Source organism: Trichechus manatus, unplaced genomic scaffold (assembly GCF_000243295.1).
Source record: "Trichechus manatus latirostris isolate Lorelei unplaced genomic scaffold, TriManLat1.0 scaffold00038, whole genome shotgun sequence".
Lineage (NCBI taxonomy): Eukaryota > Metazoa > Chordata > Mammalia > Sirenia > Trichechidae > Trichechus > Trichechus manatus.
Genome location: NW_004443974.1, coordinates 7,944,882 through 7,972,740, shown reverse-complemented (window position 1 = coordinate 7,972,740; position 27,859 = coordinate 7,944,882). Strand labels below are relative to the sequence as shown.

Below are 27,859 nucleotides of genomic sequence, written 5' to 3'. Positions count from 1 at the left end.
AGGAAGGGGGAGGTCACAATAGATCGGTTCTTTATACACAGGTGTTGACACAGACTCCAAGCTGCTTTCGGAGGGACATTGTTTTCCTTAGCCCACTTGCGAGCAGAAGTGGGATAGCCACCCCCTCTACGCACATTCCCCATGTGCTTCTGACATATCAGAGGACATCACCCCACCTTCATTCAGTTTACTGTCCAAGCAAATTGCAGGCCCCTTTAGCTACAGCATAGGATTTTTTTCCCCCAAGACTCAGCTAACATTATTGATGGTTTTCTGTATGCTAAGCACTGTGCTGCGTGACTTCATATGTCCTTTCAGGCTATCTTCATTGCATAAGGTCTGGCAACATAAGATTTTGGTCCTTCAGGTTCTTGCCTCAAAATCCCTGCTGTCTCTACACAAAAACTTGTACATAAATGTTCATAGCAGCATTATTCATAATAGCCAAAAAGTGTGAATAAGCCACATGTCCTTTAACTGATGAATGAATAAATAAAATGTGGTATATCAATGCAATGGAGTATTATTCAGCCATAAAAAGGAATGAAGTACTAATATGTGCTAAAACATGGATGACCCTTGAAAACATTGTACTGAGTGAAAGAAGCCAGTCGCAAAATAGCACATATTGTGTGATTTCATTTGTATGAAATGTCCAGAATAGGCAAATTGATAGAGACAGAACATAGATTAGTTGTTGCGTAGGGCTGGGGGATGGGAAAGGTGGGCAGGGTTGGTGGAGGATGAGGAATGACTGCTAATGAGTACAGGGTTTCTTTTGGGGGTGATAAAAAGTGCTGGAATTATGTGGTAATGTTGATTGTATAACCTTATGAATATACTTAAAACCACTGAACTATATACTTTAAATACATGAATTTTATGGTATGTGAAGTATATCTCAATAAACTGTTAAAAAAAATCCCTTATCAGAAACTTGGTAACAAGAATAATAGCCATGCAGCATTTCTAAAGTATATGGAGTCCATCAGTCCATCCCAGGTCAGTGATTCTTAATATTTTTAGATTCACAGACACCTTTAGGAATTTGAAGAAAGCTATGGATCATCTGCCCAGAAAAATAAATCATCAGTCATTCATACTAAAAATGTCACACTAGCAATGTCATATGTGCTAGTATTTTCCTCACTAGAATGTAAGCTTAATGAGGCCAGGGCCCACGTCAGGTTTTGCTCACCCCTGTATACTTAACACCTAACGTAGTCCTAGGCATGTGAGAAATACTGATAAGGAGTGAATGAATGACTGAAGGTCACCACATTGCACAATTCCAGGGGTACCTTTCACATGGAACACAGTGTTAATGTTGCCCCTGAAGTTGTACAGCATGGCATCCTGAGATGATGGAGGACATATTAAAAACAGTCCAGAAAGCTTAATACTGTCTTTGATATTGAGAGTGACAGCCACCATATCATACATACTTTCCAACATTGAAGACTCATAGGAAAAATCTCTTTTAGATCTCACTTTCTGGGAAATCTGTGTTCATTTGAGCAACTGATTTGTTTGTAATACATGGACCCAGGGATTCTCACTATTTTTCTTGTTTCCCTCTTTGCTTTGGCCATTAGGAGGCTCTAAAGTCAAATTTGCAACCCATTTCTAGCTACCATGTAAGGACCTTACAGCTTACATTTGTACCCTAAATGTATACCTGGTTCTTCTTCTTCTCCCATTGCTTTGGTTTTCTTGTTCATTCTGTTTTAAAACTATTGAGCATATATCTACAAGTTGCCACTTTTCCTTTGGAGGATAAGACTGCAATTCAGTTTCCAACTTGGCTGCTTCTTGGGTTTGTTTCTAGGCATGTAACCTAACCTCTCTGAGACTGCTTCCTCCTTGTAAAATGGAAACACTAATCCCTTCCTCACAGGAGTATTGAAATAATTAAAGAAACAAAATGTATGTGAAAGCACTTACCTGGCACATAGTGACTGCTCAGGAAATATATGTGTATATATATTTTAGACATGCTTTAATGGAAGTAACAGTCATTTAAATTTCAAACACCTGTTCTAATATTGAATGCATTTTTGTTCTCCCAGTAGCTGAGGTATCAAATCGATACCCTCTTCAAGGGATCTTCTAACACTGGGTATGTGCTGGGCTTAGACAGCCATATTCCTTCAACCTTGTCCTCAACCTGTACTTTTTTTTTTTTCCTCTGTCACCAGATTTCTTCACTGAAGAGCAGGCTAAAGAAGGTCTCCACAACCACTGGTGATGGTGTGGCCAGAGCATTCCTCAAGGCCCAGGCTGCTTTCTTTGGTAGCTACCGAAATGCTCTAAAAATTGAGCCGGTAAGTAGCCTCTTGGCATGTTACAGAATTTGTGTTTGGTCAGGGCTAGGAAACATACCTTAGGGGCCACATGAAGTCCCATGATTCTTCCGGTTGCTGAATTCACCTAGAAAGCAGTGTGTGTGCGTGTGTGCGTGCGTGCGTGCGAGCGAGTGTGTCTGTGTGTGTCTGTGTGTCTGTGTGTCTGTGTGTCTGTGTGTGTCTGTGTGTCTGTGTGTCTGTGTGTCTGTGTTGCCTTGCCTTGCCTTGCCTTGCCTTGCCTCTCAGCTCAAGGAAGCCGTTACATCATATGAGAAACATTCACCATTCCTGTGAATGTTCAGATAACCCACACCCATCCTAAGCTCCGACTGTGTGTTAGATACAGTGCCAGGCCCTTCACGCACACCTGCTCCCATTGAGGATTCACAATAAGCCTATGAGGTAGCAATGGTCATCTCCACTTTACAAATGGGGAGGCTGAGACTCAGAGAAGAGACGTGATTTGCTAACCAGTGGAAGAGCCAGATGGTCTCAAAGTCCATGCTTTTCCCATTTTCCTTTAAAGAGACCTCTGTTCCACACTTGAGAACACAAAACGTCCTAGAGATTCACTTCTTGGAGACTCCAGCAAGTGGCCATAGTATAAATGACTACAGAGCACACTGGGAACTGGGCAATGATGTTACCCACCTCTATGGCACTTCCACGTCTCTGAGCCTCAGTTGACTCACCCACGTCCCCTGCCTGCCTTACAAGATGGTTAGTTATTGCGAGGATATGAAGACATCATGTCTTCCCTGAAACCAAAGAGTACTAATTCTCCCAGCTTCAGTGAGAAGCTCTCATCTGATACCCCTGTACTAGGCCTACGCTTGGCCTCGTGACCAAGGAGAATGGAGATATTAGTCTGGGGACCTGTGGGATCCTGTGTAAGGGAAATGTTGGAGGGGAACCTTGCTGGCAGCCCTCTCTCAGGAGCATAGGGGTGATCTTGAGGCTGCTCCCTTCATCCTGAGGAGGTGGCTGATGGCAGGCTAGGATGTTTGTTTCTGTTTTTGTTTTAATCTATAACATTTTATTGAATTAAATGACAAAAGATGAGTGGATATCAGGCAATGCATTTCATGTAAAAACTCTGACAGTGAACTGTGGTCACACATGATTCTTTATGAGCCACAATTACACATTGTTAATGTATCTTTTTACTACTATGACTCCATTGTGGGTCTAAGGTAAACATAAAGAGTGTTCGGAAACACCTTGTTTTCCCTTCACCCAGGGACGTAACTTCTGTGAAGTAGTCAGGCGAGTGGGTGTTCAGGGAGCAGCATCCTAATGCCATGTTATACTTGTTCTCCCCCTGCACTTGGGCCTTACTTTCTAGGCTGCCTCAGCTTTGGACAATGTCACGTACATGATCACGTAACAGAGGGATGCACTTATTTTTGCCTCCCCAAGAAGTAGTTCCCTGAGGTCCTTTAAAGTCCTTCAGCTTAAAGCAAGTTCCCCATGTCCTGCTTGTCTGGTAGAGAGGCAGCTCTGATTCTTGGTTGGTGTCTTGGACTCAGCCAAACCAGTCAGAAATGAGTGGTGATTTGAAATCTGGTATAAGCCAAGGAAAATACTGTTGTTTTCCCATCTCTAAAATGAGGAATGGACAACTGGCCCATTTCCTTCCTTGAGTTGCTGGGAACACCGGCAAACATGAAGAGTTTTCACTTTTACAGTTACCTCATTGTCATCAAGTATGTGTGTCTAGAATCCAGAGGCTGTTGACTCTTGGTCCATGTTGCTGGGTATGTGATCTGGACTCAGGTTGCTCCTTAAGCAGAGTTTATGGCTGTACCTGCACTTGCATCAGAAAAGCTGTGGATTTAAGGACAGGAGACCTGGAGTTTAGAGATTGACTCTGTATTTCTTAGCTGTATCAGCTTGAGCAAACTTCTGTTTCTTCACTTGCAAAATGAGGATAAGAATACTTGTTCTTTCTATATCTCTAGGTTGTTATAAGGATCAGATGAGCCATAAAACATTTCATAAGGAAGGTGAAACTTGAACTGGGTCTGATGAGTAGGGTATGGAAAAAGAAAGGGAGAGGGCTCCTTCCTGTCGGGGGTATAGAGTTCACAGAATGAGCAAAGGCTTGGTGGCAGGACCCCGCAAGGCCAGTGAACCAAAAAAAACCAAACCCGTTGCCATTGAGTCGATTCCAACTCATAGCGACCCTATAGGACAGAGTAGAACTGCCCCGTTTAGGGTTTCCAAGGAGTGACAGGTGGATTTGAACTGCCAGCCTTTTGGTTAGCAGCCGAACTCTTAACCGTCTGAAGTAATGACTTTGGGTGGGGAGACGGGGCTTCAGGAGAGGTAGGAGGCAGATTCTGCAGAGACTTGTCTGGTAGGCTAGCAGTATCAGTAAGTTTTTGAACAGGGGTGTGACATGACCAAAGTCCTGTTTGAGGTGGGCATGGCTGCATGGCTAGGAAGATTGGTGCCTTGGGTGAGCCTGCTGGGGGTGGCAGGCAGCACAGTGCTGAGGGAATAGGGAGGCCTCTCTAGGGCCTCTTGTCTTTTAGTTTATTCTCTGGTTATAAAAACAGTATCTGCTCTTGGTGAGAAAATGTTTAAAGTTCAGAGGACTAGAAATGAGAAAACACCCAGGATCCTATCATTGGAGTTAAAATAGCATGTTAGAATGTTTCTACCTAGGTTCTAGGTTTTTCTGATTTGTTTTTGTTTCATTTTGGTTTTTAGTTTTTTTATTCTCTTTTAGCCAGTTGAGATCATCCTCGCAAAGCAATCCAGTATTCCTGTTATTTGTTTTTTCCTTTTAGCATTTTGTAAACGTTTTTTTCATGTCATATAAAAACTCTTCTTAAGCATCATTTATAATGGCTAGAAATATCCCATCACATGACTCCGGTGGTTCTCAACCCCAGTTGTGGGTCAGAATCACTTGTGGGGCTTTAAAAAATGCAACTGTCTGGGCTCTGTTACCAGAGATTTCTGTCAGGCTCCATGATCTGCAATCAGTACTAAAGCCCACCACATTATTCTGATGCTGGTCCTTTTGATTGCCAGTAACATTTCACCATTTTAAACAACACTGCAGTGAACAACATCTCTATATAAATTTTCATGCACGATTTGAATTATTTCCTTAAGCAGATTCCCTGAAGTGGATTTACTGGGTCAAAGAACCCAAGTGTATTGAAGACTCTGGATACACATAGTGAGGTAAAGCTGGTGAACCAGGCTGTAGTCTGGAGAGGAACCTCTGAGGCAGGGTGCAGGGCAGGGCCTGAGCAGCGGATGGAGAGTCTGGAGGCCAGTGGGAGGCTGAGAGCAAAGAGAACCCTGTGAGTTAGAAGGTCTGGGAAGAAGTGTGTGTGCATGGAGGCCAGACCAGCAGTGGCCCTGCGACCCCTCCAGCTCATCTGGGCTCCATGCTTTGTGGTGTACTCACAGTGCTTGCCAAGCTGGTGTGGTGGCTTCCAACCCTGGGCCAGTAGGGTGCAGTCATGGGACCCAGGTTACTGCAAAATCACAGTGTTTTTTTAATATGAAACAGGACAGACTTTGAGTGTGCTGTTTTCTACTCTGCTCCTTACTAACTTGTGACTTTGGGTAGGTTACCTCACTTCTCCGCTCCTCAATTTTCTCTTCCATAAAAATGGCTGAGGAATTCCCTACTGGCAGGATGGTAGTGAAGGTTAAAAAAGCCCAGCTCAGGGCCCGCCCCCTCCTTTGTGCTGACAAGGGCCCCAACCAGGGGTGCACCAGGACAGCTCCTGCTTAGCTGCACAGTGCCCCCCTGGCTCTGTGAGGAGGGGTCAACCCTGACCTGAGAGGCAGAGACCAGCAACTTCTCCTCCATGTTCTGAGGATCCTTCCCCCAGCCCAGAGCTCACTTGAGATTTTTAACTCTGTGGCTTTTTTTTTTTTTTTCCTTTCTAACTGGAAGCATTTCAAAATGCAGCTGACCAAGAGAGACTCTTAAGCTTTATTTTCTTTCCCCTGCCCAGAAGGAAAGAGGAAGGAAGCCCCAGCCAAGGCCATGCCTTCTGCCCATTTGCTGGAGTGAGCCCTGTGTTCGTCCCAAGGGGAAGCCTGTGTTCACTTACGGGGGAGGGGGGGTGTCTCTTTAGGGCCAGATAAACTGTTTCAAAGGGGCCTTCTGGGGGTCAGAAAGTGAGAAGCCAAGGGCATTCAGCCACAGCCAAGTCTACTACCTGCTCAGCGGCCTCCCATCCTGGCAGGGCTCTGTTCAACTCCAAGTTGCTTTACATCCGTGATCTCAGTTATTCCCCATGACTCCCTTGAGAAACCACGGCCCCTTGTATCCATTTTACACCTGGGAATGGAGACTCAGATTGGTAGTGACTTCCTGGTATGTAGAAGAGTCACGATGCAAACTCAGGTCAGCCTTGATTCCAAAACCCAAGCTCGTCTACCACACCCTGCTGCCTTTGTTCTGGTTTCCACATGTCCTAGGTTATTAACGCTTTCTCTCTGTACTTCAGTGCCTGGCACGTGTCATGGCACAGTGTAGGCAACGGAGTGTATTTTGGAAGAGCAGATGGAAGGACAGATAAAAGAAATTAAGGAACAGAGAAATGGTGGAGACGAAGGTGGCCTCAGCCTCTGCAGTACATCTGCGTTGCATCCTGTCCTGTCTTTAGGCTTTGGAGGTTGCTGCTGCCTGGCAGAGGCGAGGGCATCTGCAAATCTCAAGGGTGTATGACCCATTTTTCAGTCCCCGAGAGAATATCATGTGCAAAGCCCAAGATACAGTATTTAACAATATTGGCCAAGCCAACTTGTTCTTCTCGGCTTAAATGACAGAACCACAGCAGCCAAGCAGCCCCATTCAGAGAAACCCCCTTTATCCATGTCAAGCAGCAGCCCAGGCTCCAGCTCATTTATTTAGGCCTTTCTTGCTCTCTGACACGCCTCCTGCCAGTTGCCAGGCAACTCTGGGAGTAGCAGTGTGTGTTAGGGATTAACTAGTTAGGGCTGGGCTCCTTTTTGGCAAGAAGGGAATAAAAGAAAATGATTTTAATTGCTAGGCCAAGGATCCTTTCTCTGCCTGGTAGAAGATTGCAACTTTTGGAGGATGTGGGGTAGCAGTGTGGTTCATGAATTTGCCTTAAATGTTCCCCTTTCTCCCTCCTAGAGAGAATGAATGAATTTTACAAAGATCTCACTTTTACCTCACTTCTTTGTTTAAAATGATAGCGTCATGAGATCTGAATAAAACTAACCCACCCCGCCCCACCCCACCCCACCCCTTTGAAAGACTTTTCATAACACAGTGGCCTCAGTTTTAAAGAACTTTCAAAAATAGAATTATGTGCTTTCGTTTCATCCCTTTCCATTCCGGGTTTCTCATTTTGTAGATCATGCCAGGAACCTGAACCACTTCACAGGGTTGATTGGAGTCATCTTAAGAAATTGCACATGAAGGTGTTTCGTCCCGTGCCTGGCCCATTGCAGGTCCTTGGTAAATGTTAGATCAAAGAACAAAACCTGTGGATATTGGTGCTTTCAGATGCATATCTTGTTCAGTGCCAGTATCTGTGGAAAGGGAAGTACAGTTGGAGCACTAATGGGAGTTGTTTATTCAACCAGCTTGTGTGGCCCTCTCAGGGAACACAACCCCTGTCTGCTGAGAGCATATACTGGGTGGGGTGGGGTAGACCAGTAAACCGACAGTGATGTGGCAGTGCTATGAAGGGGGCTGTATAGGGAGTGGTCCATCCCAAGAGGCCAGGCTTCCAGATTTGGCCACTAGGACATAGGTATCATCCACTTTCCAACCCCTGATTGTGTACATGATTCTCCTGACTCCTGTTTATCCACCTAAAACCCCTGGAAAACAGAGAAGTTAAAATAAAAGCAGACTGATAGCCCAGATTTCAAGCATGAATGCACAAGGCTGTGTTGGAGCAGGTTGAAAAACATCGTATATGTCTATCTCTTGGTCAAGTAACACTGTTGATCCCATGGTTTTTTTTTTTCTTTTTTTTTGTAAAAAGCTGTTTGTATTTGTTTTTAGTACAAGTATTTTTATTAAAGTGTAATAAAAACATTAGTGAACATTTAGAAAATAGAAAAAATAAAATACCACCATAGTCCCACCAGATGAACACAACTACCTCAACCACCTTTTGTGTATTCTCTTTAGTTATTTTTTATTGTGCAAAATGTTTACATAGCTGCAATCAAATGTAATTTAAAATTTGTTTTTCCCCCATTTAATATTACATCATATGCATTTTTATATAGCTGCAGAACAGTCCATCAAGTACAGCTACCATAATTTTTGTACACACTCTCATGTTGGACATTTAGGTTGTTTCCAGTCTTTTGATATTATAATTAATGCTCCACAAAACATCTTTGTGAATAAAACTTTGAAATGCTGTATTTCCAAGCCTTTTGAGTCTGAGTGCAGGAGCTTGATTATGAGTGCCAGCTTATCACAACATCATAAAGAGGCAGATTTCGGTTGAACCGGCTTAAGAGCAGCTCAGAATGGAAAGAAGTAAGAACGCTTGATGATGTGTGCACCCCGCCCTTCACACAGACAAGCAAAAGATACCCAAAACCCCTGTAAGGTATATTACTAATTTGTCTGTACTTCATCTTCTGCTAAAAAAGGATTTGAGGAGCCTTAATATGTGCAGTACTACAAGAAGGAAAGTAAGGAAGTGAGGAAACCTGGGCAAAGGGGAAATTAGGTGAAGCCTGGAAGGGGCTGGTGTGTATGCCTCTATGCAGACTCTGAGATTCTGGAGAATGGTAGAGCTGAGAATCAAACCCACATTTGCTTTCAGAGCCGCCCCCCCCCCCCGCCTTTTTTTTTTTAAGTGGATCATGGTGTCTTTGTGAAATATGGCTATGTATTCATGAATATTCTGAAGGAAAAGTTTGTGAAAATTTTTTCTTATTTTCCAGTTCATTTTAGGCAAGCAGCTAGGGAACTACAGGCAGTCCCCTGGTTATGAACAAGATCCATTCCTGAGTGTGTTTTTAAGGATGAGTTGTCCGTAAATTAGACATTAGTAACCTGGGGACTGCCTGTATAGCGGAAACTTACAGAAGTGAGCTAAACAGATGCAATGACAGCAGGAGTCTAAGGTGATCTAGAGAAGGGGCTGGTAACTTACTCGTTGCCATTTTTCTCATTTTCGCATTCATCCCAGTGAAGATCATGTCTTGCGAATGAGGCAGGGGTATGGGGAACTCCAGTGATCGGCTCTGGAGCTCTGAGTTGCTTTGAGTCACACCTGGGTTTGAATCCTGGTTCTGTCGTCTACTAGAAGATGACCTTGGAAGTCAGTTAACCTCTCTGAGCTTCAGTTTTCCCATTTGTAAATAGGAACGATATTACCTACCTTGTTGGACTGTTGAGAAAAATAGCAATAGTGTATGTAAAACACCAGCAAATTGTCCAGCTATAGTAGATATTAACTAAATGATAGTGATGAATTCTGGATGACAAGAAGGTCAAGGAGGACAAGGAGGGAAATGAGACTGCCAATTCTAGAAGACTGGTGTTCAGGCTTGTTTAGCAGTGTCAGAGTACCTGCAGCTATGCAAAACGTGATGAAATTCTGGCCTGTTTAATTCTTTCGAACTGACTGTGAAAGTATGGCTTGTATCTCAAACGATATGTGTGAAGGATTTCTAAGAAATACATATTTAATTATTTCCTTTAATGTTTGTTTGGTATTTATGTTATTGCTCACCAGCACTTACAGGCAAGTGGTGGTGGTAGGGACCAAAGGTTTAAAGTTAAGAAATGCATGAGAGTCAATTTTTTTAAATGCACAAGAAAAAATATAATTGAGGTGTTTTTTTTGTTTGTTTTTTTTTTTTCATTTCCTCAAAGCATTTTTTGCTTATTGGGAAAAGATGACCATTGTCCAGGTCTCCACTGTCCATCTCATACCATCTCATAGGGACACTGATGTTCCTTGAGGGCACAGTTTGGGATTTCTGGTTCTTTAGAGTCACACCATGAGTGCTCGCTGAACTGAGAACCATTGTTGTGGAAGTTGACTGTCCAAGTAAAAAGTAGGTCCTTGAGTGAGAGAAGATGAGAGCTGGAAGGGAACCCACTTAAACGCTGTGATCAGGCTTAACTGAGTGATTTCAAAGAGCATCACTGAATATGATCAAAATGAAATTTCCATATGTTCTAAAATGCTTGAAAAATAAAACACAGCTAGTGTGTCTTAGCCTATCCAGGAGGAGTTCTAGGCTTGAACTTAGTCTCATTTTAATAACCCCGACTCCTTTCTCACTTTGTTCCTTAAGGATGGGACCATGTTTTATACACCATAGTGTCCCTCACATGGTCTGGTATTTCGTAAGTGCTCATTAAATGTTTGGTGAATGGGTGGCTGAGCAAATGAATGACTGATACCTGTTTTCCCATGCCATGCATCAGAAAGACTAGTAGTTATATTCAGTGTTGCACAATATGCATGCTTAGTTAAAAACAAAACATCAGCAGCTTCATTTTAGAGCACTGAGAAGAATGATCGGACACAAACACCATGGAGTGAAAATGTAAATGTAAAACAAAGGCACAGTCTAGCCGCTGCATAGTAGCTAACCATCGGCATTTAGGATCTGGAGAGACTCACCCTCTGTGAAGTAACCACATGCAGTAAATTCTCAATTCCAGTTAGGAGAATACAACAGGGGAGTATACTAATGGATTAAGTGGAATCCTTTGAGGCGGTTTTTAATACTGTATCTCTACAGAAGCAGTGGCAAAGAGAAATGGTTGCTGTTACCAGTGTTTTTTAAGTCCAGTGAGCTCACTGTAGGGTCTTTACTTTTTCAATGGGACTCTGAAAAGGAACCTTTCTGGTCCGTTTTCAAGCAGTGATAGCAGTTGACAATTTGAAGCCTGAAACAGTGACATATGACTTCATGTACATAGCTAGACTGTGTACTTCTTAAGAACAAGATTTTATCTTACTTGTTCTTATACCCCAGCCCACAGTAGGGTCTCAGTAATGTAAGATGGAGGGGTGATGGGTTCATTCTATGGAGAAGATTATGGTATTTATGATGATTAGAAGCTAAAATTGTAGATTTCCTCCCCCATAAATCCACGCTGATCTTCTACGGGGTGTGGATATGTTCTCTAAAATACACAGCTACTTCACATTCAGCCTTATGCTCCCCTTCTGCAAAGAAATGGATGCCCGCTCCAGAAGGGGGCTGTCATGTTTACTTATACATCCCTGATGCAGAGCCTGATACATAGATGGTACTCTATATCTGTTGAATGAATGAAATTATAATAGCCCTTAGTTATGACATCCTCAATTGTTCAGGAACTGAAACAGAGTTTTGTTAATCATTAAGACAAGGTCTTAAGGAAAAGAACATCAAGGATTTCTTCTGTGCTAGGCTCTTTACGTATATTCCATTATTTGATTTCTACAGCCCCCATATGAAGAGAGTGGTATAGCCCCATTTGTCCTATGAGAAACCGAGACTAGAAAAGATTACAAAGTGGCAGAGCCAGGATTCAGACCCTCTGTCTGCCTAATCCTAGCAACCACGCTCTTTCCCCTGACCACTTGCTGCAATGGTGGTTAGCATATGGTCCATGTTACCTACAAGTGGAGGGCGTTTCAGAAGAAAACTGAGCTGGTTTTCTCTTAGTAGTCAATTTCTCAACTGTGCAAATGTTTGTTGACAAATACAGGTTAAACTAACACCATTTGTAAACTATTTTGCAAAGGGGGAATGTCAAAATTTTACGTACATTTTTAAAAACATTCCTTTAATAGATAATTTTAATTGCCTAATATTTTGTTGTTTAAATATTTGATATTTATGGTGATAATTGGATGAAAAAGTAAAATACTTTTGAGTGTAACCGTCTCTCCTCTTTTCCTGGGCTGACACCTAGTGGCTAGCTTTCTCACAGCAGCGCTAATCCATGTGCTAAGCTTTCTTGATGACAGTTTTTTTTAACTGATTTTAGGATTCCTTTTTTAAAGATAAATTATTTTCATCATAATGAAAGTAGCTAAATTAATACAAGGTTAGTTTAATAGGAATCATCCCAACAATAGAATTTTTTTTTTTATTTACCCTGAATTCTAAGTCAATTATAATCAAACCTTGATACCAGAAAATGATACAAACATTTGAAATCTTGGGGTACTTGTTTACCCTGCAACCCTGACCTACTCTGCCCTGGGACTGGCTTGCTGGAAGTGATGAATAAGACGTGGTCACTATTGTTAAGGACACCCCAGGAGCAGAGACAGAAAGTAAGCAGAGAGTTGCAAAAAGGTGTTGTAAGTGCTAGAGTGAATGTTGTATAAGGTGGTGGACAGTCAAAGACAGGACTAGTCACTTCCAGCCGAATGTTGAGGGAAAGCTTCCCAGGGAAGGAATAGGGCCTTACAGGAGGAATAGTAGTTCCCCAGGAGCAAGGTACAGGAAGTAGCTCATGCAAAGGCATGGGGCTGAAGCTCCATGGCATGGTGGGGTACTGAGGCGATCAAGTGCCTGGAGCATAGACAGGGAGAAGGAGTGTGGCCAAGTGAAGGGGTAGTTACCTCCAAGTCCGTAAAAAACCTTGAAGACCACAACAGGATTTTAGCATTAATACCATAAACCAGTATTCCCAGTCAGTGTTCCTTGAAATATTAGATCCACAAGATATGTTTTCTGTAATTGAGTAAAATGTGGAAGTGTTGCATATTACATACCATAACTTTTTTTTTTTTTTTTGAGATTTGTAACGCACTTTACAGAAGCCCTGCAGTAAAGAAATCTGGTTAACTTTGTTTAACCCAGCATTTTTCAGAGCCGTTTTCCCCACAAAGTACCTATTAACATTCCATGCATCTAGTACTCCTCACAACACAGTTTGGGAAACACTGCTATAGTTAATGGTTAGTAGTGAATTTTTCTTGCTCTGAGACTATGGAGTTAGGGTACCAGCTGTGTTCATTTACCCCAGTCTCATTGCTATGAACCTCGGAAAAAGAAAAGTGTGTTCTTTTTCCAAAGTATTTCTTGTGTGGCCAGACAGAGGCTTTTGGCCAACAGGTGGTCTTGAGACGTAGAGCCCAGCCATCACTTGGCTATCCCAGCTCTCCCCACAGGCTGCCACTATGTCTAGCAGTTTGATCAGTGTTATCAGTCAGGATCTAACAAGACAGCAGAAACCACTTACGATGTTTACAACGAAGGGATAATAATGCCAGGAAATGATGGCACAAGTGATGGAGAAGCTGAGACTCAAAAGAGGGCAGAGAGGTAATCCAGAGATTAGCAAGGCAGAGGGGCCACAGTCACTTGACTGCAGCTAGAATCTGTGGGTCTGTCCAGGGGACACTTGAATCAGGGAAGGTGAACTGGACAATCCATCACAGCAGAGAAGCAGTGGAAGAATACTCAGCTTCTCCATCCTTCCTCCTCCTAATCTCTCGCCAGTGCCTTGCATGAAGCCAGCTGATCTGGGAGCCCAGGGAACTTGGTGTGCAGAGGTCAGCCTCATTTCTACGCAGTGCAGAGCAGAAGAGTAAGGAGTGGGCGTGAGGTCAAACAGGCTCAGAACCAAAAAAAAAAAAGCAAACCCATTGCCATCGAGTCAATTCCAACTCATAGCAACCCTATAGGACAGAGTAGAACTGCTCCACAGGGTTTCCAAGGAGCAACTGGTGAATTCCAAAACATTATCAAATCCCAGATATTAAGGCTATTTAGTGATCCCTCTCCTCAGGCAAATAATAAACAATATGGTGAAGTTAAAAGCCCCTTGATTTGTAATTAGACCCGGTGCCAACGTGGACTCACCCTCTTCTCAGCTGTGTGACTCTAGGCAAGTTAATATACCTCTCTGAACTTGATTTCTTCAACTGCAAAGTAGGGAAGAGAATCTCTGCTTAACTGATACCTTCACAGGATTTCCTTGACATAAGTCTGCTGGTCCCTGCCCTATAATGAAACCAGAATGAGGTATTTAAAACTGTGAGCTTAGCCTGGAGCTAGCAGGAGTGTCAGAAATCCTTATATGTTGATTGACTATCCCAAACTTAAGTGAGATTTGTTGGAGTTTTATTAACTAACAGATATTATCTAGTAGATGTCTAATTTCTTATCTTAGTATATTCTCTTCCTGGGGGCTCAGATATGGGAGGAAGTTTGTAAAATGTACAATGGAATACTCAAATGTTGGAGATGTACTCGGAATATATTTTAGGAAGCAGTTCAGTACAGACTGAAGAAAATTGAGATTTCAGGAGAGCTGCCACTTAACAGCTGGGAAACCTTGGGAATTACTCCCTCCCTGAACCACAGGTTTTTCCTTTGTTAAATGAGGATAAAAATTCCATCCTCATATAATTGTTTTAAGAAGTAAATGAGATGGCAGATGTAAAGTACCCGTTCTCTGTTCATCTTCCCTGCCCTCCACAACAAACTATGGAGGCAGCTTCCGTTTTTATCCAGTGAATGCCCAATTCACCAGCAGTCACATTCCATGGAGGTGTGGCAGGATTTTTGGAAAGCTCTTAACCGGAGAACATTTATGTTTGGTCTGCTGGTGCATGTTAGTGATGTGACCTGGAAGGTCTCCGCTCACCCTGTTCCCATCAGTCACAGCTCATTGACATTATTCATAAGCCATTTGCTTGAGACTTTCTTTGCCCATATTCCGACTGAAATGCATTTTTATTCTCATCCTCTTCACCACATTCAAAATGGTCTCTCGGTTTTGAGGTTGTCCGGAACAAGTCAGCTGCCAGCTTAATGAGTCGTGAGTCATTATCTATTCTCTGAAGGGGAACATTTATCCCAAATTGATTAGTTTATCCTGAATTGATGAGTGTTACGCAAAAGAAGTATGAGAGAGAAAAAACTGACGTTTATTGACTTCCCCACTTTTTGCTCTTTATGAATATTTTCTTAGTTAAATGTTCATGGTATTACCCCCAGTTTAATAGATGAGGAACTTTTAAGCAGAAAAAATAAAATTGCCATCAAGTTGATTCCTACTCATAGCGACCCTGTAGGACAGAATAGAACTGCCCTCTAGGGTTTCCAAGGAGCAGCTGGTGGATTCGAACTGCCGACCTTTTGGTTAGCAGCTGAACGTTTAACCACTGCACCACCAGGGCTCCGAACTTAAAGCAGGAAGAGCTGAAATAACTTAAGTCAATAAATTCAAATGAACACTTACCAAGAGACTATCTTCTGGGTGTTTGGAGATGTAGCTTCTTGTTAGTTGCAATTCCTGTTGAGTCAATTCCAACTCATGGCAACCCAAGTATGCAGAGTAGAACTGCTCCATAGAGTTTCCAAGACTGTGACCTTTCGGAATCAGATCCTAGGCCTGTCTCCCGAGGTGCCCCTGGGTGGGTTCTAACCTCCAGCCTTTCAGTTAGTAGTCAAATGCTTAACTTTTTGTGCCACCCAGGGACTCCTGGAGATGCAGTGGGAAACAAAGTCCCAACCCTCAAATCTCTTACATTGTAGGGGGAAGAGACAGACAATAAACAAAGACTAAAGTTAATATATAATGCTTCCGGTGGTGATAATGTTATGCAGAAAAAGAAAGCTGGGGAAGGGGACAGAGAGGACCCCAGGGTGAGGGTGGGTGCCGGTAAGAGATGGAGCCAGGATTGGGAGCCAGGTCTACCTCTAGAGCTCATGATTTTTCCCTGGTCCCAGGCTGCTTCTGATCCTCTTTGGTGAGGATCCAGCATCTAGTGAGGAAACTTCAGTTCTAACATCTTGTTTGTTAGTTTGGAGTTGATAATTCAATATGTCAGGGTGGTGACTTTGCATTCCTGGGGTAAAGCAGCAGGCAGCTCTTTCTTTCGCCTCTCTGGTTTCTTAAACACAGTTCATCCTGATGCAGAAAACATCTTGCCTGGCTGGCTTCGGGCCCTCGTGCTGGGGAGACCAGTCTGTCCTGGAGGAAGGTCTCTGACTTCTGGGCTCAGAGGAACCCATCGCCTCTTTTCTCTCTAGTTCCATGAAGCTTGTATAATCTTCTTATCTCTTTCCTGGTCTTTAACCAGTAACTAGTTGTCAAGTCAATTCCAACTTATGTTAGGATCCAATCAGTCAGTTTAATTCCATAAATCGATATTGGGCACTCCTCAGTGCCAGAACCAGTAGTGGACACTGGGAGAAAAGAGATGCATCAAATATATAGACCCTGCTCAAAAGAACCTGTCAGAGAGTCCTGGCTTCCAGATAAGAGGCTACTACTTTTCCAATTATGTTATTGTTGTTGTTAGGCGCTGTCAAGTCAGATCTGACTCATAGCGACCCTTTGTAGAACAGAACGAAACACTGCCTGGTCCTGCACCATCCTCACAATTGTTGTTATGTTTGAGCCCATTGTTGAACCCACTGTGTCAGTCGATCTCGTTGAGGGTCTTTCCTTTTTTTGCTGACCCTCTACTCTACTAAACATGATGTCCTTCTCTTGGAACTGGTCCCCCCGATAACATGTCCAAAGAACATGAGAAGAAGTCTCTCCATCCTCACTTCGAAGGAGCACTCTGGCTATATTTCTTCAAGACAGACTTGTTCGTTCTTATGGCAGTCCATGGTATATTCGATATTCTTTGCCAACACCATAATTCAAAGGCATCAATTCTTCGGTCTTTCTTATTCATTGTCCAGCTTTCACATGCATCTGAGGTGATTGAAAATATCATGGCTTGGGTCAGGTGCACCTTAGTCCTCAAAGTGACATCTTTGCTTTTAACACTTTAAAGAGGTCTCTAATTGTGTAATCCTGGGCAAATTTTTTAACCTCTCTGTGGTTCGGTTTCCTCGTCTGCAAAATGAGGAGAATAAATGTAATCTGCCTCATAGGATTGTTGTAAGGATGCAATGGGGTAATATAGGCATGATGCGTGGCACATTGAATATTAGTTTTAAAATAGATAAAAATAACTCGAGTTTATAGCTGGGCTTTCTCTACATGCTATCCTACGAGAAAATTGTGGAGTAGATACGAAATTTTCCTTTTCAAAGTAAAGGCAGTATATTACATCTTAATGAAGATAGTAGTAATTCTCACCGTGTTGATGCTATTTACAAAGAAGCTTTGACATTCAGTCCTTATAACATTTGTCACTAGATACATGTCATTGTCCCTTAAAAAAATATTTTTATTATAAAAGATATATAGAAAACCACCTTAATCAAATGGATGGGTGAATGAACTATTACAAGACCAACACCACCCAGGACGAGAGCTAGAACTTCACTATCTACCTGAGAAACTCCTTCATCACAACCCTCTTCCTCCTACCATAAGTAACCAATATTCTGACTTTAATAGTATTCAGTCCCTTGAGGGTTTTTTTTTTTTTGTTTTTTTTTTTTTTTTTTTAACCACCCAGATGTTTATCCCTGGATACTGTAGTTTAGTCTTTGGCCATTTAAAAGAAAAATGATAGAACTTTTCATTCTCTTTTAACCTATAAGTTCCTCCTCTATCTCTTTCATTTACTTATAGTTTATTTGTCAAAGAACTCAGCCCTTTGACCTGTAGAGTTTTCCACACTAGATTTTGCTGATTGCATAATCATGGTGCAGTTCACCATGATCCTCTGTCATCTGTAGTCAAGTTGCTATCAAGTTGATTCTGACTTATGGTGACCCATGTGTATCAGAAGAGAACTATGCTCCATATGGTTTTCATAGCTGTGATCTTTCGAAGTAGATCACCATTTCCTATTATTCCTAAGTAGATCGCTATTTCCTTCTACTCTGAAACCTGGGAGAGCCGGAACTCAACGGGACTGCCTTATTTTTCCAGGTCTCGCAAGTTTTCTGCCTTTGACACAGTGCAGTCTTACCACTTTTCTGTCACTCTCTATGAGTGGAAAATATTTGAATTTTCCTTCTCTGACAGGTTTCTGCCTTACTCAGGTTCCGACTTTCACAAGTTTTACTGTAATCAGTAACTGGATCCAGAGATTTGTTTGATTTGGGTTAATTCCCTTTGGCAAGACTGCAGGTAATGTTTGGCAAGACTATAGGAGTCACATCAGACCTGGTTGTGATCTTAGTAGCCAGTGATGCTTAATGGCTATATCTGTTCTTTCATTGGGAGCTGCAAAATGGTGACAATCTAAGTTCATCATTCACTTTTCATCTATTAGAGTATTTTTTATAAAGGGATACTTTCCCTCATTTAATATTTAGTTACCCAATGGTACAGTTCATAGAGCAACGGCAAGATAAATGCTTGATTCTTCTTTATTTACCATCTCTTAATGAATTCGTTCCCTTTTATTCTCCAGAGATGACAATTCTTTTTTAAAAATGTATTATTAGGAACTCATATTATGTAATTATATATTATGAAATATATGGATTTAAATGTATTTCATGAGTTCCAGCCCATTGCAATTATTATCATTACTAAGCTAGACCTGTCTCACTTTTGATCAGCGAGAACTTTTTCAAGTTGTTGCCTGAGTAGTTTCTTTACATGGCCCTAGTAGTCTGTGATACTTCCCTTGTTGTCTGATATTACAAGATGTTCCAAGCTTACCTTGTACATTTCCTGCCCCAAATCTAGAATCAGCCATTTCTTTAGGAAGCCCTGATTTCTTTTAGTGAAAAATGATGTATTTCAAATCCAAACCCGAGTGTTAAGGATACTCATTGCTACTGGGTTGGTCATTGCTTCTGGGACATTCCAGTGGACAGAGCTAGGAGACATATACATATATTTATACATATGCATATACAAATACTTTGTAAGTTCATTTCATACTTCCAATTCAAATTCAAGACTACAGAGCTTTTACTTAGCCTCTTCTCTATTACATTTGTGTTTCCTTTCTTCTATACTGAAAATCCTCAAGGTTCTGAAGGACACAAGGGTTGATAGAATATCCTGTAATTACTAATTTATTTTCATATATGACAATCTCAGAGAACAATACAAATACTACCACTAGCATGATTACAGAAAACCTTAAAATATTTTTTGCATATTCTCTCTCCATTCTTTCCCCATTTTTTGGCTGGTTGAACTATATCTACATGGTTAGAGCCTACAGCCATTACACACTATACCCTCTACCTCTCAGCCTTCCTTTAGTCTTAGTCTTCAGATAACTGTATACCTTACTACCAGTTATATCTCTTCAGTCATTTTGGTTGTCTAAAGCTTGCTCCCTGGTGATTTCACAGGAAAGCTTGTGGGAACAATATTCCCTCAGTTCTCAAATGTTGCTAATAGTTGTTCTGTGCCCTTTATATGTGAAAGTCAGTTTTACTGGATATAAAATCCTTGACTCATACTTTTCATTCCTGGAGCATCTTAAATGTGTTGTTCCATTTTCTTCTGGCAAAAAGTGTTGCTGTCAAAGTCTAATGATAATCTTAATTTTCTTTCCATAAAAAGTCATGTATTCATTCTTACTAGATGCTCAAGGAATTTTTTTTGCCTTCTTTAAAGCCCAGTAATTTTTACTAGACTTATGTCCTGGGTGGTCATTCTGGGTCTGTATTCTCAGGTGTGCTATGTGTTCTTTCAACGTATTTGAAACATACAGTTCATTTCTTTTTTTTTTTTTTTTTTTTCATATTTCGGGAAAGTTTTCTTGAATTATAGGTTTCAACATTTGTTCTGTTCCTATGCTTTTGTTTTTCTTGTTCAGGGATTTCTATTACCCATATCGTCAGTCTTCTTTGCCTATCTTCAATATAGTTCAGTTTCTTTTCAACTTTTTTTTTAATCTCTTCATTTCTTTTTTTAGCTTTTTTTATTATGGAGATATAATACTTTTAATTTCTTTTTGATTTTTTAAGTCTTTTTTGTTTGTTCTCTTAAGGCATTATCTGTTGAGTTGATTTGTTCACATGATCCTAGTTTAGTCTTCATTTCTGAAGTTTTTCTTTTATTTCTGATTCTTTTGTGAGTTCTGTCCCCTCATTTCTGTTTTTATAATACAGGTGTATGTCGTTCTTTTGTGTCTTACATCATTTTCTTAATGTCTTTAGCTCATTTTGACACAGTAGGTTGGAGTTCTAATGTCCTGTGAACACATCTTTCTGGCATTCTTTCATTGTCTATTGACATGTTATTCTGCTCCTTATTCTTTGCATAGGATTTGACCTCAGTGCTTTTATGTTAATTTTTATGTGAAATTTGTTTTCCTGAACTTTAGAATGAGATGGAGTTCAGGAAAGATTCTCTAACTTCACAGAGCTCCCTCTTCTGTGATTTTTGATAGTGTTAAAAATGTATCAGCTAATTTCTGAACTTTCATATGTACATAAAAAATACATGATAAATGAGATTCAAATCACAAAATAAGTGAAGTATTAATAACTTCCAAATTGTGTAATTTCATAAGATTATGTTTAATGCCCAGCTCAGAAGTTGCAAGATCTGTATCATTCAAGTGTAATGTGTTTCAAACTTCCCAGGGATCCTGAAGTGTGGCTTGATCCAGTATGTTGAGGTTCTGGATTTCCATAATGATCATGGGAACAATAGGGTGCCTCAACTTCAACGTAACTTGAATGTGGTACCATTTCTTCCTCTCCTGTCTGAAACCTGAAAATGCCAAAGGAGAGTGGAAATGGAATGTTCCTATAGATTCTGTAGACATGCTTTTAGTGTGCTAAGGAGAGTGAGTGGGTGCGTGGGGCTGGGGGAGGTGAGTGAGTGAATAAATGTGTGCCTTTTTTTTAAGTTAAAAGTCCTGGTGGGGAAAAAAGCATACCACTAAAATGAGTAAACAGATCTTCAAAACATTTTTTGAAACATATGTTGAGCACCTACTATGTGCTTAACACAGAGCTAGGCACTCTATAACCACACAGCTAATAAGAGGCAGAATGGTGATTCAGATATAAGACTTGGCTGTGTAGAAAATATGCTTTTCCTTTGGCAGGAGAAACATTCCAAGAGCAGAAACTGAGGAAACCAAAATGAGAACCTATCCACATATTAACTTGTAACCCTGCATTTTATACATAAAATGCCCTAGATGTGGTTGTGTGCATGATTGTTGTTTGTGAGTGCAAACTCTGGATGAAGCAGTTACAACCACTGTCTGCATTATTTATCCACGTCTGAGATATAGCTTCTTTGATTCGTGCTGTGCCCTGGGCTGCAACCTTATTGATTCCTTTTTTGTTGATCAGTGCACATCAGAACCCTTGCTGTTCTTAGAAGATAGAGTCAGATATAGGGGAAAGGGTATAAGTTTTGAAGTAAGACAGACAGGAGTTCATATCCCAGCTTTGTTTCCTTATCTGTAAAATGGGACGTTAATGCCAATTTTAGAGAGCTGTTATGAGAAATAAATGTGTAATTACAGTAATGTGTGTTATGACATTGTCGGTGCTCAAAAATGTTGGTTCTTCCTTCCCCCTGCAATCACAACAGTCTTCCTAAAATATTAATCTGAATGTAAGACTTCTAAAAAATGACAGGTGAGTGGTATCTACTTCCCATATTTTGAGGTGTGGTAAGCCAACTACTTTCTGTGGTGGATACGTGTTCTGTATGTCTTTTAGTTTTTAATTCTCTTAAAAGAAGAAACTTAGTTTAAGGGCAGTTAGGTAAGCACCATTTTCTAGGTTTCACAATGCAGGTTTCACCTGATTTTTCAAAGGGAGCTATGATAAAAGACACAGACCCTAACTCCACACTTGAATCACATTCAGGAAGATTTCAGGCATTAATGGTGCTCTGGGTAACAGTGATAGATTAAGGTAAGAGTAGAGGGTTTGACTTGAATTGAGGGACAGTCAACAAAATAGTTAGTCTGCACTCTTCAAAAATGTTAATATGTCTTGCAACAAAGAGAGACTGAAGAACTATTCTAGATTAAAAGAGACTAGGAGGTAGGACAACTAAATGCAATGTATGATCCAGGATTTTCTTTTGCGATGAAAAGACATTATTGGAACAATTGGCAAACTCTGATAAAATCTGCAGATTAGATTTCTATTGTATCAATGTTAGTTTCCTGATTTTGATCACTGTACTGTATTTATGTAATAGAATGTTCTTGATTTTAGGAAATAACGGTTAGTTTGCTATAACGCCTCTTTTACTATGCAAATTTGTTCCAATGAGATTGATATATTAGGGAACAAATTTCGCTTCTGATTATGTATGATTTCATCTATGAGAAATACTACTAGGTAAACACAGAAAACTGCACTGAATTTAACCAAGATGTATAGGAATACGAAAATGCACACATGCACGTACCTCAACCATCTACCAACTACCTCAGTTCATTGAGTGTGCTGTGAACCACACCCATACCATGCACATCCAGTGTTATAATTTTGGGTATTAAAGGGACATCATGTCTGCAAAATGGTTCAGACCATTTATGGATAAAATATATGTGTAACCATACATATAAATGGTTTTATTTGTATTTATTTAAATTTATATATATGAATCAACCCATATATATGTATATGTACAGCCTAGAAAACCCTATGGGGCAATTCTACTCCGTCACATGGGGTTGCTATGAGTTGAAAATCGGCTCAACAGCACCTGACAACAACAATAACAACATACATAGAGATACCCGTAGCCATCGAGTTGATTCCAACTCATAGAGACCCTATAGGACAGAGTAGAACTGCCCCATACAGTTTCCAAGGAGTGGCTGGTGGATTTGAACTGCCAGCCTTTTAGGTTAGCAGCCAAGCTCTTAACCACTGCACCACCAGGGCCCCTATATAGAGGTAGAGAGAGAGAATCTGGATGAAGAGCAAATGGGAATTCTTTGTACTATTCTTGCAGTTTTTTTGTAACTCTGAAATTATGTCAAAATAAAAAGTTAAAAGGGAAAAAAGAGTAAAGAGTTGGAGAAGATACAAAAGATGAAAGTTCAAGTATGAGAAACTAAGGAAGCCAAAAGGAAAAGGAAAATGACCAAAGCAGAGGGAGAGGAAGGATCCTAAACAAACTTTCTATAAAAATATGAGTTTCGTTTGATGCAAGCTGTTTGTAAAATATTATAGGAAGGCTCATCTACATTTTGCCTTTCCAGGAAGATTTTGTTTGGGAGTGTAGCCTAGAATAATATAAATATAATAATATAATTAACAAAATAAACCTACATATATGAGAATCACATAATTTAACAATTCTGAAGTTATTTAAAATCTTTATTCTCTTCCTTAACAATACAAGACTTTAATATACTGCAACTACACATTGGACACCCATATGTACAAATCTTAATCATTATTAAAGTTTTAGCTTCACCTTTTTTTAAACATCAACAATAAAGTATAGACAGCAGTTAATTAGGTTTACAATTCATCAACATCTCTATATTACTATTGTTTCCCTGTGGGTTCACTTTTCTTCTTGCTGAATTATATCTTTAATAGTTTTTTCAGTGAGGATCAGAAAACTCCTTCTGTCTTTGTATGTTTGAAAAAGAAAGTCTTCATTTTGCTATGACTCTTGAAGTACAGTTTATCTGAGTATGAAATTATACATTGACAGCTATTTTTCTTCTGCCCTTTGAAGACTCTGTTGTCTTCTGTCACCTATTTTCGTTGGTAAAAAGTCTATCAATCCAATTCTGCATTCCTTTGTAGAAGTCCATCTTTTCTGTCTAGGAATTTGTAAGATTTTCTCTTTAATCTTATATTCTGCAATTTCACCACGGGAGTAGATTTTTTTTAATCCATCCTGCTTGGTACTCATAGTATCTATTCAGTCTGAGGGCGCATGTCTTTCCTCAATCCTGGAAAATTATCAGCTGTTATCTCTTCAAATATTGCTTCTCTTCCTAGTCTAATTATTTTGTTTGTTTTTTTGTTTAATTCTGGAAACTTCTATATAAACTTGTTGTAGTATCCCAACCTATTATCCATGCTCTTAATTGCTCTTTCATCTTCTTTTGCTCTTGTTATCTCTGTGCTTTGTTCTAGTGAACTATTCAGTATTATCTCCTAGAATAGGTGATATCCTCCTAATTTTATGGATAAGAGTTTTTAGAAACTGCGATTGGATTTTGCCATAGGTAAAACAGCTAGCAAGAGGTAGAGTCTAGATTTGAACCTAGGTCTGTGTAATTCCTGACCTGTATTCTATCATTTGTAAATGAATGAGTTCATCTCAAAAGTTAAAATCTCAAAACAGTGAAATAGCTTCAGACCGCTATATTACCCTGTTAAGTGGATGGATGTCATTGGAAGGATGAATGTGACTTCAGCCTCAGACTGTGCAGGATGCCACGTGCTAGAAGACCTGAGAAGTGTCAAGAGTTATATTTATCTTCTTTTCCATTTTCATTCCAAGTTATATCTGAGAAAAAAGACTTTAGTTTCTTGTCATCTTTTATGGTGTACAAAATTTCCATCCTTCCCGTTTTTTGGCTGCCTAAATAGACTGTTTACCAACTTTTGTTTGTATACCACTTGTCTCTTCTCAGTAGCAGAATTTTTGTTTTGTTTCATTGGGCAGATGTTGTTAAACCTAGAATTTTTCAGCAATGAGGAAGTGATGAAACATTTACAACGTTATTCTATAAATATAGAAAAGTCTATTGTTATCATTCAACATTTGTTAAGCGCCCACAGAGTGCTGGGTGTTGAGTATCACTATAGTGGGTGGAGGAAGGGTCCAAGCTCGCACAGATTGTTTCTATGCAAATTACATCCCTTATCATTTATTTTTAATATTGTATTTGTTGTTTGTCTCAAGAAAGATGTAGCATTCTGCTTCTGTAAAGATTTACAGCCTTGGAAACCCTATAGGGCTGCTATGAGTTGGAATCGACATGACAGCAGTGAGTTTGGTTTTGGGTTTTGTTTGTCTCCAGTAGTTTAGAAACATTTCTTAGGAACTCACATCACCCAGTTTGAGCAGCCAAAGATAAGGGTGACACATACATTATTTTGTCATTCATTCATTCATTTAAAAAATATTGTATTGATCCTCTGTTATTTCACCGGGCAACTCAGAGGCCCATAAGGAAGACAAACATGAAAAACAATTGTGATACAGTATAATGAATACTATCATGAAGAAAAGTACTTAGATAAGAAGGTAGAACAGGAGAAGATGTGATTAACTCTATCAAGATAGGTCTAAGAGCAGCTTCCCAAAGGAAGAGATACTTGAAGGAGGAGTTTTCCAGAAAGCAAAAGGTCGTTTCAAATAGAGGGAACACAGGAGAAGAAAACAAGTTGTTCCACATGGCTGGAATATAGGATGTGTCTTTGAAGGATGACACCAGAGAGGTGGGGCCAGTGTGAGGAATTCTTTGAAAGCCTCAGGGAAGTTTGGGTGTCCTTCTGTAGGTAGTAACCAAAAAAAAAAAAAAAACCCAAACCCATTGCCTTTGAGTTAATTCCAACTCATATGACCCTATAGGACAGGGTAGAACTGCCTCATAGGGTTTCCAAGGAATGTGGCTGGTGGATTTGAACTGCCAGCCCTTTGGTTAGCAGCCAAGCTCTTAACCACTGCACCACCAGGGCTTCTCTAGTTAGCAGACCACTTAAAAGTTTTAAGCAGAGAACGTTTGCATTTTAGGAGACCATTTGCATTTTTGGAGGCTTTGAGGAAGCTGCTTAGAAGGAAATGAGACTTAGGCAAAGGGACCAGTGAGAAGGCTATGATAATAGTTCTGGCAAGAAAAACTGAGCTCAGAACTATAAAGCAGTTGAAATGGAGCAAAGAGAACAAATCTGAGAGAGATTTAAGAGGTGGAATCAATCAGTCAAAACAATGTGGGGCTGGAGAGAAAGGAAGTGGGCTCAGATACTTCCAGAATTCTGGCTTGGGGGCCAACATGTATTTTTTTTTTTTTTTTTTTTTTCACGCCATCATGTTCCAGCAACAAATATATGACAAATATTGCTCTTTTCATCTCAGCTTCTGTCAAGCAACCCTTAACACTGGAGGAAATAAGCAATATTTGTTTCCCCCAAGACCAGTATACTGGAGAAGCTGCCCAGCAAAAATGGCCTCACTTCCTTGGCAGCTTGCTAGAAAAGTAATGAGAATAACGTGGAAACTTAGTTCTTCTTTAACATCTTTGGAGAAATCTCCTTTGCACAGAATACCTTTTTTTTTTTTTTTAATTATTTCCCATACAAAAATTTATACATACATTGTTATGTGACTCTAATTGCTCTCCCCATACTGTGACAGCACATTCCTCCTTTCCACCCCTGGCTCCCCATGTCCATTCAACCAGCTCCTAACCCTCTTTGCCTTCCCACCTTACCTCCGGACGGAAGCGGCCCGTTTAGTCTCTTGTATCTACTTGAGCTAAGAGGCACACTCCTCACGAGTATCACTTTATGTCCCACACTCCAATCCAATCCCTGTCTGAAGAGTTGGCCTCAGAAATTGTCTTAGTTCTGGGCTGGTAGAGAATCCAGGGGCCATGCTGTCCGGGGTTCCTCCAGTCTTAGTCAGACCATTAAGTCTGGTCTTCTTACTAGAATTTGACTTCTGCACCCCACCTTTCTCCTGCTCCATCCAGGACTCTCTGTTGTGTGCCCTGTCAGGGCAGTCATTGGTGGTAGCCAGGCACTATCTAGTTCTTCTGGCCTCAGGCTGATGAAGTCTCTGGTTTATGTGGCCCTTTCTGTCTCTTGGGCTACTACTTTCCTTGTGTCTCTGATGTTCTTCATTCTCCTTTACTCCAGGTGGTTGGGATCAATTGATGCATCTCAGATGGCCACTTGCGAGCTTTTAAGACCCCAGCCACCACTCAACCAAAGTAGGATGCAGAACATTTTCTTAGTAAGCTTTGTTATGCCAGTTGGCCTAGATGTCCCCTGAAAGCATGGTCCCCAGACCCCAACCCCTGCTACTCTGTCCCTCGAAATGTTTGATTGTATTTAGGAAACTTCTTAGCTTTGGTTTAGTCCAGTTGTGCTGACTTCCCCTATAGTGTGTGCTGTCCTACCCTTCACCTAAGATAATTCTTATCTACTATCTAGTTAGTAAATAACCCTCGCCCTCCCTCCCCACCCTCATAACCATCACAGAATGTTTTCTTCTCTGTTTAAACCTTGAGTTCTTATAATAGTGTCTTATACAATGTTTGTCCTTCTATAACTGACTAAATTCACTCAGCATAATGACCTCCAGCTTCCTCCATGTCGTAGGATGTTACACGGCTTCATCCTTGTTCTTTATCGTTGCATAGTATTCCATTGTGTGGATATACCATAATTTGTTTATCCATTCGTCTGCTGATGGGCACCTAGGTTGTTTCCATCTTTTTGCTATTGTGAACAGTGCTACAATGAACATGGGTGTGCATATATCTATTTGTGTGACGGCTCTTGTTTCTCTAGGATATATTCCAAGGAGCAGGATAGCTGGATCGTATGGTACTTCTATTTCTAGCTTTTTAAAGACACACCAAATCGATTTCGAAAGTGGTTGTACCATTTTACATTCCCACCAACAGTGTTTAAGTGTTCCAGTCTCTCCACAACCTCTCCAGCATTTATTATTTTGTGTTTTTTGGATTAAGGCTAGCCTTGTTGAGGTG

At 40.5% G+C, this 27,859-nt stretch overlaps 1 protein-coding gene across 1 annotated transcript in view; it reads left to right on the top strand.

The window, feature by feature from the left end:
* The window catches only part of DENND1A (DENN domain containing 1A), a 545,605-nt gene that overhangs the window by 366,441 nt on the left and 151,305 nt on the right, over positions 1-27,859 (top strand). The window contains exon 11 of the mRNA XM_004375649.1: positions 2,199-2,324. Coding sequence (XP_004375706.1) covers positions 2,199-2,324 — 126 coding nt within the window. The remainder of the gene's footprint in view (positions 1-2,198; positions 2,325-27,859) is intronic.